General features: G+C 44.8%; 1 protein-coding gene across 1 annotated transcript; it reads right to left on the bottom strand.

Annotated features, from left to right (window-relative positions):
- Window positions 1–4742: 4742 nt before the first annotated feature.
- FCER1A (Fc fragment of IgE receptor Ia) lies at window positions 4743–10904 on the bottom strand. Its single transcript, XM_039246459.1, has 5 exons — window positions 10815–10904; window positions 9673–9693; window positions 8312–8566; window positions 6572–6829; window positions 4743–5118 (listed from the first exon to the last, which is right to left on the bottom strand). Exons 1-5 carry the CDS (start codon window positions 10867–10869, stop codon window positions 4919–4921), a joined length of 789 nt encoding a protein of 262 aa, XP_039102390.1. The 5' UTR covers window positions 10870–10904; the 3' UTR covers window positions 4743–4918.
- Window positions 10905–13887: the final 2983 nt, after the last annotated feature.

A 13887-nucleotide genomic window follows, 5' to 3' on the forward strand; every position in this document is an offset into this window, starting at 1 on the left:
CATTAAATATGGGATCAAGAAGGGTGCTGGGGTGGCTTAGTCGGTTAAGAGCCTGACTTGGCTCAGGTCATGATCTCACGACTCCTAAGTTCGAGCCCTGCATTGGGCTGTATGCTGAAACCTCAAAGCCTGGAGTCTGCTTCGGATTCTATGTCTGCCTCTCTCTCTGCCCCTCCCCCACTAGCACTCTGTCTCTCTCTTCTTCAACAATAAATAAACATTAAAACATTTTTTAAAAATTTCCGCTAAGCTCCTAAACTTGCAGAGGTTAATCTTGAGAAGTTTCTTCTTAGATCCTCCCAACTTAAAACCAGACTTAAAGCCAGCATTCCTGTCTGAGCATCACAGAAGGTAAGCACGTGCACTCTGGTGCAAGGCAGGTCCTTTCTCCCTCATCCTTCTGTGAACGCTGGCATTCCATGCTGGGGAATGAGATACCCTGACTTCCAGACACCACTCCTGCAATGCTCAGAATCCAGCTGGCCCCACAGGGTGACCCTACATGGGCAAAATATCACTTATGAGAGTGTCACAGAGTCTGCTGGTTATGAAGGATGGGACAAGGCAATGGAAATGAGTAAGTTCTCCAAGTCAAGTTAACATGTCTGACTTTTCAAAAAACACTAGTACATAGAGTCAGCCTGAAGATCAAAGATACCTTTGCCTTCAGGTCTGAATTTGTAGAAATGATAGCACCAGCACCTTGTTATGAGGATAGTCAAAATCATTTTCAGAATGTTTGGCTTAGTCATTCTGCTTAATCCAGATAAAAAAAAAAAAACTGTTAGGTAGAGGTCTGATGGCTGGGGTCTCGCTCTCTTCTACCACAGTTGTACTCACGGATGCCACGCTAGCCTACCTGGATTACTTAACTTTGGGACACACACCTCCGTTCCCTCAGCTGCTGGGAGGGTCTGAGGCAATAGTGGTCAGTTGAGTGGCTCTTCGGAAATTGCTCTTGGTGAAGACCTACTCTCTCTTCACCAAGAAGAGTTTCACACCTTCTGCCAGGGCACACTGGCTGCAAAGACAGGTCTACTTCCGGGTGTAAAGAATGGCCCCTCTCCCTCCATCTAAGATGATTAAAAAAGGCTCTTCCCAGCTCCAAGACTCTTATGAGGGAGCTGGTTTGACGTTTTCTGTGACTATATCACATTTCATCCTCTCCCTCTGCCAGGGTCTGCTCCCGTCACTCTCACACGGGTGTTGATGCCCAGGGCACTCTCTGAGAAACGTGTTACATTTCAATCAGTTTCAGCATCTGTTTTCTTTTCTTTTTCTATTTTTTAAAATAATGTTTATTTACATTTGAGATAGCATGAACAGGAGAGGGACAGAGAGAGAGAGAGAGAGAGAGAGAGATTGAGAATCCAAAGCAGGCTTCAGGCTTCGAGCTGTCAGCACAGAGCCCGATGCAGGGCTCGAACTCACGAGCTGTGAGATCATGACCTGAGCCGAAGTCAGACGCTCAACTGACTGAGCCACCCAGGTGTGTCCCTGAGAATCTGTTTTCTGAGGATCCTAATCTGCAACAGTTCAGCATCCCATTTCTAGAACAGTCCTTGGGAAACAGAGAACCCAGATTTTTAGGCTTGATACATTCTAGTGAAGGCAGAAGGCTAGTGGCTTATATATTTTAATTAAACAATCATTTCCCCCCATTAATTGAACTATCTTTACTTGTGGCTCAATTTGATTGGTTGTAGTGCAGTATTATCCTCTTGGAAACTGGCAAAAAAAAAGTTAAAATGAACTTTTCTCAGAATCCACAAGAAGTTATTCCTTTATCTTCAGAATTTTTTCTGTGAGCAATTTTCAGTTGCCTGGCAGCCTTGAATCTCCTTTCAATTACCTTGCAGTGAGATTGCTGACCACTCTCAGTGATATTTTTTAAATTTCAAATACAGGAAAGGCTAAATGTGAGGATATGTCATCTCAGTTTTCAGGAAAGGAAAGAGTGTGGATGCTATAACTGATATGGACAAGTCAACTAGCCAGTGACTCTGTGCACATTTTTAGGTGAAAGGTTTGGGGTGGAAATGTCATGAAGATTGGTGAAGCAGCAGATGGGACTTGGGCTTCATAAGTAACTGTCCAGAGCAGAGCTAACAGCTTGACACAGGAAGGCAGCACTCCTCTCTGAGGTTATCTAGGGACCCAGACTGGCAGGTGCCTCTGGCCTTCTGGACATAAAGTTCCCATTGCTGGGTTCAACGAGGTGGTCCTGTTGTCCTATTTCCCATTTCATGAGTAGAGAGACAGAGCAGACTCTCTCTTCAAGTGCTCAATTCCCCAACACACTAATGAGGTGAATGTTTTGTCTGAGTTCCCATGCTTAAGGTGACCAAGAGAATTTGTCTTTCACTGGCCACCAGAGGGAAGCTAACTGACTTGATCTTCCAAGAACCAATCTCTAACTATTGGGAACTCATGATGATTTGTGGCCCCAATTTGGAAGGGCAACTATGGGGAAGAAAATTTACTCTATGAGCTGGCTTAGTCCAATTTGGTAAGAGGCTGGAGGTAGCAGAGGAGACCCTAAGAGTGATGTGGGGGTGGATTATTTCCATTTCAATTGTCCCTAAAATATACATGCTCCCTCTCTGGCATAGACAGAGTATTTTATGTATATAAAAATAAAAACATTCTTTTATTTTTATTTTTTAAAATGTTTTTATTTATTTTTGAGAGGGAGACAAAGCATGAGCCGAGGAGGGGCAAAGAGAGAGAAAGACACACACACAGAATCTGAAGCAGGCTCCAGGTTCTGAGCTGTCAGCACAGAGCACGATGCAGGGCTCGAACTCACAAACCGTGAGATCCTGACCTGGGCTGATATTGGACGCTTAACCGACTGAGCCACCCAGGCACCCCGAAAACACTCTTTTAAATGCCATATTTTGGAGCTCCACTAAACAGAGCCCTAACTCTGTTCCACATTTCTTATGGAACAAGAGATGTATGAAGAAGAAGGAAATAGGAAGAAATGAATGGTAGAGATATGTCTCAGACAAACCTGAAATTCACATCCGTGGAAGAGAACAGTGAAGACAATGTGTGGAAGATGAAGAAAAAAATGCCCATTAAGAGCTTCTTGGGGATGTGTTCTGAGCCTTTGAGCCTGTGTAGTTACCACATGGGAAGTAGGCTTCCAAGTGACAGAGGACAGAACATCTGGGGTCAAGGGAGCTTAGAGGCCACCTAGTCCAAACCCCCTCTTTTTACAAAGAAGGAATGGGATCTCAGAGATGGGGAGGTGGCTTGTTCCAGTCACACAGCTAGCTCATGACGGCTTGAACGTCCAGGTGTGTTCTCTCAGCAGAGCTCTTGCAAGCTTGGGGGCTTGGGTGGGGATAAAGCGGAGGTGAAGGTGACTTGTGATACACCAGAATTTAGAAAAACCCTCAGAAGGTGTGTCGTGAGCTGACCAAGCCTGGACTTTCTATCCATGTTAAATATCCCTCAGTTCTTAACTCTGGGTCATCTGGCCTCAGATCCTCAAAGGAGTTAAGTCACTCAATCTCTCGTCTGATGGGTATGATGCTGTGTATAGGACACTGTGAAGCAAGATGTTGTTAGTGATGGTGGTGGCAAGACCATGGTCTCAAGGCTATAACCTAAAGTGGATCTTCTGTCTTTCCTTAAAGGCAGAGAAAGTATCTGGGACAATGCCAAGGATCCTCCTGTGGGGACTTTTCCTGTTTCTCCTTTTTCTGTTTCAGGAAACTCATAAAGCCTGTTTATATGAAGCCAAAGGACTAGGCTGTTCACTGGGAATCTAGTCATTTCTTCCGTCTCTGAAATGATTTGGGTAAAAAAAGTAGAGGGTCAAGGAGGTTCATCCCAGATACCTATATTTAAAAACAAAACAAACAAGCAAACAAAACCCACCAATAGTTCCCTCTGCTTTGTGGTCCAAAAACATCTTTTGGAGAAAATGGGACTTGTCAGTCTCATGGGAATTTATGAACCACCCACCACCCCCGCCAGATTTACTTCCTCCTTATGTTAGTAATTGTTCTAAAATATGTGAAGTTATAGGTGCTCTGATCTCTTGTTGACTGTTGTGAGCTCATGGTCAGTGCCAACAATAGGTTGCCTCTCTTCCCTAACCCCCTCCGGGCATCCAGGATAAGTGTGCCCATGGGCAAGGGTGGTGTGGGGGTGGGAGAGCAAAAATTGGGTCTTTGCCTGAGATCTTTCTCAGCCCTGGGCTGTTTGCAGAGCTGAGGGTTCTGGTGATTCTTATGTGCTGGAATTTCTCCAACATGTTTAGTTCAGGTGCTCTGAGAGGAGTTTCAAGCACAGATTTGGGAGATATTAGAGAGAGAAACAATCACAGGGAAATCTTAGACTGAGTCTCATCCCTGGGGTCCTAAGGCTCAAGACTGCCCCAGCTTCAGCATGAGCTAGAAGCTCATAAATGGTAAGTTGAAGTGGGAGCATAACAATGAGCGATCTCACCAGCATACTGCCATGTCTTCATCAGCCGGGTTCAGATTTACAATAGTTAAGAGAAAACATTCTTAACCTAGAACCTTATGGTTCTTGCCTCTAGAAACAAAAACAAAAACAAAACAAACAAACAAAAAAACAACAACAACAAAAAAAGAAACTAGCAAGCATCAAATACTTAGATGCATCATGTTACCTGGTTCCATACCCCTTTTATTCAAATTGGAGATCTTACAGATGCTAATAAATGAATGCATTCATTCTTTCATTTGTTTAACTGATGTTTACTGAGCAGTTGCTATTACATGCCACTCAACCAGTTTCAGTTGGTGTAATGAAGCAGTTCTGTAAAGCCTTGTTTACGGACACTCCCGTGTGCACTGTGAGCTGTGTTTGACCGTGGAGAAGTGATTACTAATGCTAGAAAGAAGTTGCTGTTGCAAATGTGTCTTGAGCAGCAATATCAGTTGATTTTAGGGTCTGGCTTGCGACGTGGGTCCATAAGGTTCTTGCCCTTCCTGGTCCTTTTCATCTTCAAGAGCAGTTTCAACTGCTGCTGGGTCAAGATAAACAGCCCTGTGTCCACAGCAAACAGAATCACCACCAACAATGGGATCACAAATTGTAGCCAGTAGTATTTGCTTTCAAGTTCTGTGGGGAAATCTGGATGCAACAGGAAACATAAGCCATATGAGGAATTGAAGAATGGGGCTCAGGGCTTCATCCTCCCTAAAAGAAGAACCTAGCATGGTCTTCTGTCTTCTAGCACTAACATGATATGCTGTCCAGGACCTGAGGGCAATGCTCAGGGATTTGGGAGGTGCAGGACTCCTGAGACCTTCCCCCAAGGCCCAGGCTATAGGTCCTCTGGCCAGTGTGCCCAGTGGGGAAGGTCATAGGAAAGGTGATCTCCTTCTTGGATCTCACATATGATTTGAGGCTGGAAAGGAGACAGCGAGGGTGATGGGCGTTCACCAGTGCCTCATTTCTGAATCATTCATCATTTACTGCATGCCTGTTGGGTGACATGAAGTCACTGGGCCAGAGCCTCTTTAAGCTGCCCTACAATCCCCTTCTCTTGTGATTCTATTATTTTGTTTACAAGACACCGATTTTTGTGATTATTGTAGAATTACAGAGCTCCAGAATGTTACAGCCACAAATCCCGTAGAGATCACCTAGACTCCATGGCTCTCAACACTGGCTGCCCATGACCATTACCTGAAAGGGCTTTTAAAAATACTGATGCTCAGTCCTCCAAACCAGTGAAATCAGAATCTCAAGAGGTAAGATGCAAACATCAGTATTTTTAACATTCCTCAAGGGGCATCTAGACCAAGCCCTTTATTTCACAGATAAAGATACCAGAAGGCCAATGACAATTAAATAGCATTTAGGTCTCAGGCTAGTTAACAGAATATTGACATTAAAGCTTAATTCTGGCTTATAGTCTCCTGCTGTTTTAGACATTAATATGAACCAAGTCTGCCAAGCAAAAAGTCTAATTTCCTCCTTGCAAGGCAGGCATTCCAAAGACTCTCTCTCTTCTTGGAGTTTGGAAAGAGCATCTTCATATCTGGCCCCCGAGGCAGCACGCCTGCCCAGGTCTCCTCTTGAGGCTCTGTCTCCTCACCACCTGGTCACACCACCCACTGGTGTGTGGGTCTCCGTCCCCTGCCCTCCTCCCCGAGTATGGTGTCTCCAAGCTCCTCACCACCTTCATTCCTCCAACACGGAGGCTCTCTTTCAATTTGACAACTAGAAGTGTTCTCCCGAGGAGCAACAGAGGACTCTGGGATTGGACCGATGACTATGATCCTTTATGCTTGTGTAGTGCTTCACAGGCTGCACATACGTTTCACAAATATCACCGCATTTAGTGTTCATACAAATTCCACCATGTGAGCAGGTATTACTATCACCAGCAAACAAATAAGGACTCCAACAGAGACTGAGAGATGTGCCGTCCCCCCCACCCCGTGCTCCTCCCTGCAGGCCTGTGGGCTTGACAAAGTGCCCCAGCTGTCCCATTCTGCACGCCGCAGCCATTTCAGGCTCCGGTGTCCTCTCTCTCCCCTCCCCTGTGGTGGCCTCCCTTCCTTCTTTACCAACTCACCTTTTGTCACAGCAATGTTCAGGAAGTTAGAGGTGTGATTTATTTTCCAAATCAAGCCTGTGCAGTAATAGGTACCACTGTCTCTTACTGTGGCATTGTTAAAGGAGATGTTGTGGTTTTCGTACCAGTACTTGAGGGCTTTGCCATTCCTGTAGTAGGTCACTTTTCTGACATCCCGATTCTTCCAACCATGGCACCTGATGAGGAAGGACTCACCCTCCATCACCACCTCAGGAGAGACCTGGAGGAGCAGCCACTCTGAAGAGCAGTCATTATGTTATTTAACAGCAAATGGATAGATAGACACAGAAAGACAGAAAAAATAAGAGTGGCCATGTGTCAGGATCCACAGTTTATCATTAATCCATTTCTTGGCTCATAAGAGCAATTAAAAGGAAAAACAAAATCATGCTTAGAGTCTGTCCTCTATATGGATACATCTCTCCTCCTGAAAGGCAAGTCTGGGGCTATAAAACCACTCTGACATTTCTGCTGAGCCCATCCATGGAAGGCTTGAAAGCCAGTATTCCCTTCAGCTCTGTTGATGCAAGCTCTGGCCACTAAGGGAGAATAAGACAATTCTGTCCAGGGAGTCCTCACCTAGGGGGCAGATCTGTTTTGTCCTCTTGCTTTTTAGGGACTCCTTAGTTCTACTGTTAATCGTAGTTGGTTCCCAAAGTTCCCCAGTACATATATGCTAATTCTAATTATGTATGTAGTTACTCACTTAATGTCCTCTTCCTCATTTGGTTTCATACTTCAGGAGGCCAGGGACCATGTCTGATCCTTACATTAGATCCCCAGTGCCTAACAAGATTAATTCAGAGCCTGTAGGTACTCAAAGAATGCTTGTTAACAATGAGTCTGTAAAGTCTAAGAGTTGGGTCCTATGGCTAATGTCATTGTAAGAATTGAAGAGCATTCAACGAAGGAGAATTTGGAACAAAACTCTGGCTAGGCGTGCAGGGCACAGTTGATTTAGAAGCGATTCTTGAGGATTTTCTAGAATCTACTCCAAGGAAATAAAGAAGCTATTCCCTCCTGCTTTCATTTGTATTTGGAATTTGCATATGGATGTTGCCACACCTCCAGTCACTCAAAAAATATAAAGTATGTTTAGCCTTTAAAATATATTTGTATTAAAAAGATAAAGCAAAATATATCCATGACCTAGCCATTTAAATGAAATCATTTCTTTGTTCATCCAGCATTTACTAACTAACCCACATGTGACTGAACTAATGTGCTGTGCTAATGGTTGGCGGCAACAGTCACGAAATTTAAGCAAACATAACATTTGTCCATTAGTAGACATGGAAGTTGTGAGGGGTCTACCTGGATGTCTTTCAGAACTAAGAATGCAACCTAATATCCAGGTCATGGCTCATGGAAATTGTTGAGCAAACTGGACCTTTTGATCCTATTTCAGATGTTCAGCTCTTTGCAGTGTTCACAGATCCAACAGGCCATGTGACCATATCATGTACATCTCCCCCAAGCAGAAAAAGAGAGGTGAGGTGGACTGGAAGGATACCACTGGGAGACGGGAGATGGCCAGAACATGGAAAGGACACAGGGCCATGCAGGGGTAGCAGTGGAAGGACACAGGCAGGTCTTGAGTGAGAGACCCTGAGTCATGCCCCAGTGTGCCAAGCCCTGGAATAACTTGATCTCTCCCCATCCTCACATGGGCCCTTCCTCACATGGAGGAATCTATTTTTCCATAGCCCTGGAACTTACCACGGAGGACTTTTAGGTACACAGGTTTACTCAGGATGGATCCTTTGTTCCGACACCGGTACTCCCCACTATCCTGGGCTTGGGCTTTCACAATGTCCAGATGTGAAGTTGTCACTCCCAAAAGGGTCTTGTTATGGAACCACACAGTAGAGCTGAGTTCAAGGGAATTGTTTACTTTACATGTAAGAGTCACATTGTCAACTTCCAATATGGTAGTCCATGGTGGATTCAAGGACACTGTAGATTGCCGGATGTCTTTGAGGAGACAAATTGTGGAAAGAGATATAGAGGAGGTGCAAAGGGTTCCAAAATACAGATGGCAATAGTCAGACAGTTAGTGGTCAGTCTACCCTTGTACTGCCACCAATAAGAAACTGTCTTGATTCCTAGGATTACAAGAATGAGGAAACAGTGCTGTGGCCCCAGGGAGTCCTAAACTCAGGGGAAAGGTGGAACACAAATGTGACATGTTAGAAAACAAACAAGTGAACTCACTTACTGTGTGACAGAGGATAACCACTTCGGTCCTCCTGATTTCAATACCAGTATCTGTCAGTGAGGACTAGAGCCTCTGATCAGGCAGAGACAATGTCTGTCCTGTTCAGCCCTAGCTCAGCACAATGGCTGGGACATAGGACGTATTCATTAAATATTTACTGAGTGGATGAACGTGTGAATAATGGATGAATAAATGTGTTAGACTAGATGAAACATAGTCTCTCCCAGCTCTAAATTTTTATGACTATTTAACTGTGAGTGGATATGGAGTGAAAAATGCATGTCAGTTCTGGGAGGAAGTGAGAAGCACCGAGAGAATCAGTCCTAATAGGTTTTCAGGAACAAAGAGATGTGGTACAAATTTAACCAAACCCTAGGAAGTGGCCAGTGGCGATGAGGTACAGAAACAGAACTGGATTTGGACCCCAGGGGTTTCTGTTAGAAGCTGGCCCTTGGTCAGCCACGTGACCTCCAGCAAGGCACTTAATCAGGCAAAGCCCTCAATTCTAAAATGTCGGCACTACTAACCATGATGATGACGTAAGAATTGAGTGAGATGTGTGGCAGTGCCTGGGCAAGGGTGGGGCAAGGCAGGGCAGGTGAGACATTTAGATCTTCCACTGACATGGTTGTTGCCATAGAAAGAGGTGGGGTGCCTCGAGAGAATTAGGTGGTACATGAGAAGTTGTTGAAGGGGGAAAGAAGGCAGGCAGGCAGGGAGTAAGTGGGGCTCAGGTTGGGCAGGAAGGGACAGATGCCTAATCATTAGAAAGCAGAGGAGGTGGCGTGAAGGGAAACAATGTAGTGGGGAGTGTGCCCAGCCATGTTGAGACTGATGGAGCAAGGACCAAGGACTCACTCACCTGCTGACATGCCACCTGGATCTGCAAAAGTCCAGAAAGGATAAGTTAGTGTCTCTGTCCAGCCTTCTGGAACTCCTGAGGATAGGGGTCTGGGGATGGTGATGAGGTCTATGTACATGGAGGGTTTTGTTTTGTTTTTTTGGGTTTTTAAATTTTTTTTAATGTTTGGGGAGCCTGGGTGGCTTAGTCGGTTAAGCGTCCGACTTTCGCTTAGGTCATGATCTCGTGGTTCGTGGGTTCGAGCCCCGTGTTGGGCTCTGTGCTGACTGCCAGCTCAGAGCCTAGAGCCTGTTTCGGTCTGTGACTCCCTCTCTCTCTGACCCTCCCCTGCTCACGCTGTCTCTCTCTCTCCTAGAAATAAATAAAACAGACATTTAAAAAAAAAATTTTTTTAATTACATATTTTAAATTGTTTTATTTATTTCTGAGAGAGAGACACACACATACAGCATGAGCAGGGGAGGGTCAGAGAGAGAGGGAGATACAGAGTCTGAAACAGGCTCCAGGCTCTGAGCTAGCTGTCAGCACAGAGCTTGATGTGGGGCTCGAACCCACAAACTGTGAGATCATGACCTGAGCTAAAGTTGAATACTTAACTGACTGAGCCACCCAGGTGCCCGATTTTTTAAAATTTATTGGGAGAGAGAGAGAGAGAGAGAGAGAGAGAGAGAATCCCAAGCAGGCTCCATGCTGTCAGTGTAGAGCCCAACACAGGGTTTGATCCCATGAACCATGAGATCATGACCTGAGCAGAAATCAAGAGTTGGACACCAACTCTTAACCAACTGAGCCACCCAAGTGCCCCCAACATCCATGGAGGTTTAAAGGGTCAACTATCTTCTCAGGAATCTGACCCAGGGAGAGAAGAAACTTCTCTCTTTCCTCTGCCCTCCCTCTCTTGCCCTCTGGGAGATGCCAGAGTGAGTGCAAGAACAGGCTTTCGGGCTGGCTCACCTGTGGGTGTTGCTCAGCCCGGTTCGCTCTGCTCCCCAGCTGTGTCCACTATGGATTCCCGGGAGAATCCTCTGCGATTTGCACAGAGCCCATGAAACTTCGTCACGAAAAGTGTCAACGTTTCTACCCCCTCCGCTCCCCAGATCCACGTTGGCCTCTCCAGGAGAGGTCACCAAGCCTCTACTTACAGAGGAGCAGCAGTGCTGTCCACAGCAGAGCAGGGCTTCCCAGGAAAACAGGCATCTCCTCCCTGGTCCCCAGATGCCAACTGTACTGGAGAGACCTAACGCCTTAATATAGACCTGAAACCAGAAAGGAGAAGTAAATTTCTTCTGTACCATATCTGGTTACCTCATCAGCCACGCCTGGGTTTGCTTTTTTCTCTGCAGATAATATTCAGAGTGGCACCTAATTTGGCAATTTCATATTTACCCTCTTAGCACACTCCCATCCTGGGCCAGAAATTGCCAAAATTTGCTTGTGGTTCTCTGGAGCCATGATCACACCTGTTACTTAATCTCCTGCTGGTCCACAAGCCTGCCAATCCATACATTTCCATCCACCCTCCGAGCAGCCAAACTGGGGCTGTTTTCAGAGACTCCTCTTCCACTGCGTCTTGATGCAGCTCACACCACAGGATGAGATGTGAGACCATGGCTTCCAGGGTCTATTCTAGAATTTATTTTCTTTTTCAGCTTTTATCCATTTTTATGTTTCTAATCTTCTGGCATGACCTCCCTTTTTCCTTTCAGCCCACACCAGCTCTCCTTCCACTGGGACCCCTTTGACCAATCATTCTATGTTTTAGCTCTGGGCCAGAGCTACTCTCCTTCTTGAGGGACTTGGTATTGATGATGATCCTGGAGATGATAACTTCACAAATACCTGTAGTCTTTTATTCACAGGGTGTTTTTATTTTATTTTATTTTATTTTATTTTATTTTATTTTATTTTATTTTATTTTATTTTATTTTATTTTACATGCAGTATTTATTCTATTAGGTCCTTGTTGAAACTCTGAAGTAGGCAGGACAGGTCGAAGTTAGCTAGGCTCACCTTGTTAACTTCCTTACTGACTGTTGGAGTAAGTCTCCTGAATCAACCATAAAGTTCCTCTGCAGGTGGACCTAACCAAAACTTCCAGCTTTTGTGGAATTAGAGAATTTGAGGCTACAAAGATTCATACATAGAAATTTCCATGGGGCACCTGGGTGGCTCAGTTGGTTAAGCACCCAACTTTGGCTCAGGTCATGATCTTGCGGTGCGTGGGTTCAAGCCCGCGTCGGGCTCTGTCCTGACAGCTTGTTTCAGATTCTATGTCTCCCTCTCTCTCTCTGCACCTCCCCCACTCACGCTCTGTCTCTCTCTGTCTCTCAAAAATGAATAAATGTTAAAAAATTTTTTTTTAAATTTCCAGAAAAGAGAGATTGGTGACTTGTTTTAGGCCATGCAATGGTTTAGTGATAGATCTTTAAAGAAAGTAGCAAGTTATTTTGAAAAAAGGCAAGTTGTTTGTATTTGAAGATCTGAATTCAAATACTCCCAGTATTTGTCATTAAGGTTTACCAATAACATAGAGACAATAACGGCATCCAGGTAAAGGCTTTATTATGAGGTGTAATAAGATAATAAATGCATAAAGTGCATCACCTAGCATCTGGTATATAAAAGAGGCTCCATAAATAGCACTTCCCCTTCTTTAGTACCATCATTTATTAAAGACTTTTAAGGGTTGCTTGGGTGGCTCAGGTGGTTAAGCGTCAGACTATGGCTCAGGTCATGATCTCACAGTTTGTGGATTCAAGCCCCACGTTGGGCTCTGTGCTGACATCTAGGAGCCTGGAGCCTGCTTTGAATTCTGTGTGTCCCTGTTTCTCTGCTCCCCCCTGCTCACACTCTGCCTCTCACTCTCTCCCTCTGTCTCTCAAAAATAAATAAAGTTAAAAAATGTTTTTAAGAGAATTCTGAATTTTAACTGGACTAAGGCAATTGGTCACCTACCTTTATTTGATAGCTGGTATAGTTAATTTACATAAAGCAATCTCATTCATCTCCATAATCATGATGAAGGGAGCATGATAAGGAAAGACTTGAACACAAAAAGTTTTTCAGTGAGGGTGGGGAGGAGGAGAAAGAAGTGAGGAAGATGATGTTTTTATGGTGCCATCAGAGCAATATTTGAATAACAGGATCCTGAAAGTGAGAGATCTACTTTACCACTTTGTTGAGAGTTTGTCCAGGGCACTTATGGGATATTCCTTTTTCCTAGGACACTGATCTTACAATGACATTGCCCTTCAGAGACAAACGCTTTCCTGTGATTCACACAGTGTATTTGAAAGCTTCCTCCTGAGACCCCATGCTGTCCAAACACTTCCTTCTTGAATGGGAGGGAAAGTGGGCTCGTTGAGGTGTACAGTCTTCTATCAGAGAGAGGACAAGCTTCGGGGTGAGAGAGATCACTTTCATTTGCTGCACCTCCTAAAGCTTTTGATTTGGTGTCTGCTGTTGAAATGAAGGTAGTGTTTGGCAGTGGTGAGGGCAAAGAGTTTGAGGATTCAGCAAAAGCTGTTCGTGAAAGCTTTAAAAACAAACCAAACCACCCTGTCCATCCAGCCCTGAGACAAAAACAAAACTGACAACAAAACCAGCAGCAGCAACATCAGGAAGAGTAAATCATCCCCACAGTGTGCAACCACAGGTACCGAAAGGAACAAATTGACACTGAGACAAGGCAGTAGCTCCACTTCCCCTGGAATAATGGGTTGATCCACAGGTGGAATTCCATAGTCCTTTCCCTTCTATAAAAGTGAAGTCCTCAAAATTTTACATCCAGTCTCTCTGGCTGGAATGTGCTGTTAATTTCTTGTATGTCCTGCCTCTCAGTATCAGCAAGTGCACACACTGAGATCAGTAGACTGGGTCTTTATCTCCTTTCTTCTCACAGGTTTTACAATCTGAGTATTCCCACACAACATCTCTATCCCACATTCTGACTTATTGTTGGTTCTTGGAAATCTTAGTTTGTTTTTATTTCACTTGGTAGCAGTGGAGAAGAGAAACACCAATAGCCATGTGGGAACGACAGGGCTGGTGAGCTGTGGTTTGTCTTTCTGCATCTGGAGCCAGAGTGAAAGGCTTCTGATGGGGGCTTTTGTGACTTGGGACATGCTAGCCATGGAAGGGTTGGTCCATAGGATCTGTGGGCATTTGTGCCCTTCTCCAAAACTGGGAAGCAGACGGAGGGCTAATTTATTTGCT

Source organism: Hyaena hyaena, unplaced genomic scaffold, assembly GCF_003009895.1.
Source record: "Hyaena hyaena isolate Hyena2069 unplaced genomic scaffold, ASM300989v1 scaffold_281, whole genome shotgun sequence".
Lineage (NCBI taxonomy): Eukaryota > Metazoa > Chordata > Mammalia > Carnivora > Hyaenidae > Hyaena > Hyaena hyaena.

Bases quoted from the DNA above. Each gene is read 5' to 3' on its own strand.
- FCER1A (XM_039246459.1), bottom strand. From the start codon at position 10,869: ATGCCTGTTTTCCTGGGAAGCCCTGCTCTGCTGTGGACAGCACTGCTG. The intron at 9,694-10,814 runs GTAAGTAGAGGC...GGACTTTTGCAG, and splicing joins GACAGCACTGCTGCTCCTCT to ATCCAGGTGGCATGTCAGCA. The intron at 6,830-8,311 runs GTAAGTTCCAGG...ACTGCTCTTCAG, and splicing joins GTACCTAAAAGTCCTCCGTG to AGTGGCTGCTCCTCCAGGTC.